The 4,297-nt window shown below is 33.3% G+C and overlaps 2 protein-coding genes across 2 annotated transcripts in view; both read left to right on the top strand.

Annotated features, from left to right (window-relative positions):
* LOC107482576 (uncharacterized protein At5g49945) overlaps positions 1-671 on the top strand; it is a 2,109-nt gene extending 1,438 nt beyond the window's left edge. The window contains 1 exon segment of the mRNA XM_021141394.1: positions 46-671. Coding sequence (XP_020997053.1) covers positions 46-323 — 278 coding nt within the window. The 3' untranslated portion in view covers positions 324-671.
* Positions 672-1,997: 1,326 nt separating this feature from the next.
* Positions 1,998-4,297, top strand: part of LOC107482746 (glyoxylase I 4) — a 27,502-nt gene continuing 25,202 nt past the window's right edge. Inside the window, exon 1 of the mRNA XM_052260213.1 lies at positions 1,998-2,180. Within this exon, the coding sequence (XP_052116173.1) occupies positions 1,998-2,180 (183 nt within the window). The remainder of the gene's footprint in view (positions 2,181-4,297) is intronic.

Here is a 4,297-nt window from a genome sequence, read left to right on the forward strand (position 1 = left end):
TCAGGTGGGTTTATCAATATATGCATGCTTGGATTGAAAATTTTATATACTATTTGTCTTTGGTCTCTGATTGAACCTTGTGCATTATTTAGGCTCGGTCCAAGACGGAGACGGCCCGACAAAAGGCTGCTCAAGAGGCTCAAAAAGAACTCCGAAATGCTCAGCAAGAGGCCATGCAGAGAAGAAAAGCAGAGAGGAAAAAGATGATGGAGGAGGCTGAGGCAAAGCTCAGCGCGGAGGCTATTCGAAAGAAGGAGGCAAAAGAGCGCGCCCGCCAAATGAAAAAGGCAATGCCAAGGATGAAAATGGCTCGCGGTGCCTAATTATTTAACGTTATTGTGTTTGATGATGACTCACGAGTAGAGTTGAAGACCATCCCCACCCCACCTTGTAGTTGGGTCTCCTGCCTTTTGTAGAACTAGGGCAGTGTACTTTTGTTAGTCGGCATTTCTTCTAAAGAAGCTAAGCTAGATAGGCGTGGCCACTTTATGGCGGATATGCAATGTACCAAATTGTTGATTTTAGAAACATTTGCCTATAAGCTCCTAGTTACAACTTCAAGCAACCTTTTTCTGGCTTTTGGACAAGGTTGTATCCTCATTTTCTTTTTCTGACAGCGTGCCCAAAATCCATATTGTGACAAGCCTAAATGAACTTCCTTATTTGCTTTTCGTTGTTTTGTTTATTTTTTATTTTTCTAATTTGAGAGAAAAGAAGAAAAAGAAAGAACATTCTTTCAGTTGCTAATTCACTGTTAACCCTTATTGATCCATACTAAATGTGGTAGTTTCTTGGAAGAATACAATGCTTTTTAACTGTATTTTTTTTATGGTATTTTTTAATATAACAGGTCAAAAATTAATTTATCGTGGATTGAAATTTTATTTAAGAATTTGCAGCTAAACGATAAGCTATTATATGTACAAGTTGAAATCTGAACTTCTTAATATTTGTTTAATCGGATAAATGAGCTAGTCAAATATATTTGGAATCCATATTGTAGCTCCCTTGATCAAATTGTGGACTTGAGTCACAAAAAAAAAATTGTGGACTTAAAAGTGCAATAGGCCTAAACCGATGCAGAAACGCAAAAGGCAGTGTAATATAACTTAAATGAGGGCCAACTATACTGTTGATTAGCTATAAATGAAATAATGAAAATAAACTAAAGAGAAAATATCAAAATGAAGAGAGAAATGAGGGGTTAGTTATAAATATAATATTTATGGATATAGATATATTCAGAAAAAATTATATTTTTGTATTTTATATTTTTTATTGGTACTGTAAATGAGATATTTTTTCATGTATAAATAAAATATATTTATAATTAATTAATTATCTCATTTGCAGTACCAACAAAATATGTAAAAAGTAAAAAAAAAAGTATATTTATATCTATAAATATTATATTTATTTTATATATTTAAATAAAAAATCCAAAAAATGAGTACACAGACAGCACCTGTACCTATACGTTCCATCATTTATTATTTTGTTGAATAGATATAATTGGATATAGTATCCATTACTAGTTATAGGTGATTTTATAAAAAATAATAATAATTTAGAAAAATTTTCAAATGCATCGATACACTAATATTTTAGTGATTTTTAATTATTAATTTTAATTAAGATTAATGATTAAAATTTATTATAATATCGATATACCAATATACTTATTTCCAATAATTTAAGGGTGGTAAAATTAAAATGGAAAAGTATGAGTAGTTGAATTTTAATGTTATTAAAAGAGTAGTACAACGTGGATAACGTTTTGTTTTGCAGTAGGACAGTAAGAATACAGGTGACATGATGGGTAAAAAATAACAGCACCTCCTAATAGAAACAGGTTGTTGACAATAATAAAATAGAAATTTAGGTGAGGTGTATCTGTTATTAGTACTTATCCGTAACGCATATTAAGCTAGATAAATAAGTTCAATTTTGTGTTGCTTTCTGAAATTGATAATCTTGGTATTTGGGGAAAGAGAGACATGAGATCAATGGCACCAGAATCATCATGTTTGCTTGCACTGAACCATGTGTCATTCATATGCAAGGATGTGAGTGAGTCTGTGAAGTTCTATGAGAATGTGTTGGGATTCAACCTCATCAAGAGGCCTTCTTCTTTCAACTTTGAAGGGGCTTGGTTATTCAACTACGGAATTGGAATCCACCTGCTTCAGTCAGATAAGATTCCGGTGGAAAGAAGAGCCATAAATCCAAAAGAGAATCATATATCGTTTCAGTGCACAGACATGAGTGTGATAATGCAGAAACTGGATGAGATGAACATAAAGTATGTGAGTACGGTTGTGGAAGACGGTGGAGTCCAAGTAGATCAGCTTTTCTTCCATGACCCTGACGGTTACATGATTGAAATCTGTAACTGTCAGAACCTCCCTGTTCTTCCAATTTCTTCATTACCATCATGCCCTCTGAAGATTTCAATTTAACATTAATCAACATATTATTATAGTTTATGTATGTATTATATTCTAGTAATTATAGGAGTCAATGCAAATATATAGCCAATGCTATCATTTTGTACAAAATTCATGATTTATTGATTTTAACCATGGGACTCTATTGTAGTATGTTTTTCATCTCATATGTTGCCAATTGAATGCAAACATAACAACAGAAAGACACAGAAAAAGAGAAAATTCTAATTGAGTAGTGCTAGGGAGCCATTGTCAATGGCCTAAGTGTACAATGTGTACAATGGGCTAAATCTTTAGTCCATGAATAAAAGAGTTAATGCCCAAAATGGTCCTTGAAATTCCCAACTCGCTTCAGATTAGTCCTCCATTTTTTAAAATGACTAAATGCATCCCTGACTCTCGGAATCGTGAATCTCTGTTAATCCAAAAGTTACCAGACGTTATAACACTGCTGATGTGTGCAGTTAAATGCTTAGTTGGCAATTTGAAAAGTGACACAGTTTAAGGGGAACAGGCCAAACGATGCCGTTTGCTATCAAAAACACTTTCTTCTCTTCTGCATCATCTCTTCATCTCCTTCAACTCGCAGTTGTCGAGCTTCACAAGTGCCCCTCCGTGGCACTCCCGGTTGTATTCAGTGAAGCAAGTTTTGCATGAAGCATCATTGTATTCGCACATTGCAGAAGGTGAAAGGTGAGTGTTTAGGTTTTTGTTATCTCTCACTATCACTCTTTTTGATACAAATCTTGAATGTCTGGATGTAATTTATATTGAGATAAATCGCTCCAATGATGTTCAAAACATTATAGTGACAGAAAAAGAAAAAAGAATAAAGGAATAAAAGGAGTTATTGGTAAAGTGAAGCATAAAAAAGATGGGAATTTCAATTCTGTTATTGTGGCTTTTTATTTTAGCAATGCTTTGTATGAATTTAAGTTCAGGGAGGACAAAATTGATGAGACATTGTGCCAAAAATGGATATGTTGATGAGGTTGCAAGCTTCAACGAAGCTATTAACTATGACTACTACTTCCAGTTTTACTTGGATTACCTTCTATTTTGGGGGTTTATTGGGAAGTTTGAGGAGGATTATTGGAGTCCTGCTAAGGGAGGGACAAAGTATTACTTTTTTATGCATGTTCAATTTGATGTTCTTTTAATGGAGACCAAGTCATAGAAGTGAATGTATTTGGTGATCCAAATGGTGCCATTGATATAAGTAATGATGTTGATGTTGATGTTGATTTAAGTTCACTTATTCAATTACCTGAAATGCAACTGCACTGCATTTTGAGAATAGGATGGATAGATACTCAAAAAATTTTTTGCTGTTAGGTACTCATCAGCATCCTTCTATGGCTAGTTTGTTGGAAATGAATGGGTAATTTCATATACAATTAACATGAAAAATAAATGATGTCTCATTATATTTTTTTATCAACATCCTATGTCTATTGTGTTACTTGATTATGATTCCAGAAAAGGAGTGTTAATTTAGCAGTAATTCTTTACATTAGACTAGTTTTTGTCATAGCCTCTATCTTCAACATTATTGCAATATTTTATGGTGTCACAACTGCTCTCACGTTTTACTCCATTATTGTGATTCTTGTTATATTCATAGTCCTTGCTATCCCCTTGCTCATGTTTGATGGAGTTGTTGGATACGACTTTAGAATTGAGTTTTAAAACCCTTCTTCCACAAAGAGATATTCTAGGAAGATTCAGCAATTTTCTTGATATAGGAAAATACCATTTCAAATGTTTATTGGCGATCTTGTGTCATTTAGTGCAATTGTCCTGTAGTTACATCAGAAATATGCTAGTATGTAGGACTACAAAATATACAC

Source organism: Arachis duranensis, chromosome 4 (assembly GCF_000817695.3).
Source record: "Arachis duranensis cultivar V14167 chromosome 4, aradu.V14167.gnm2.J7QH, whole genome shotgun sequence".
Taxonomy (NCBI): domain Eukaryota; kingdom Viridiplantae; phylum Streptophyta; class Magnoliopsida; order Fabales; family Fabaceae; genus Arachis; species Arachis duranensis.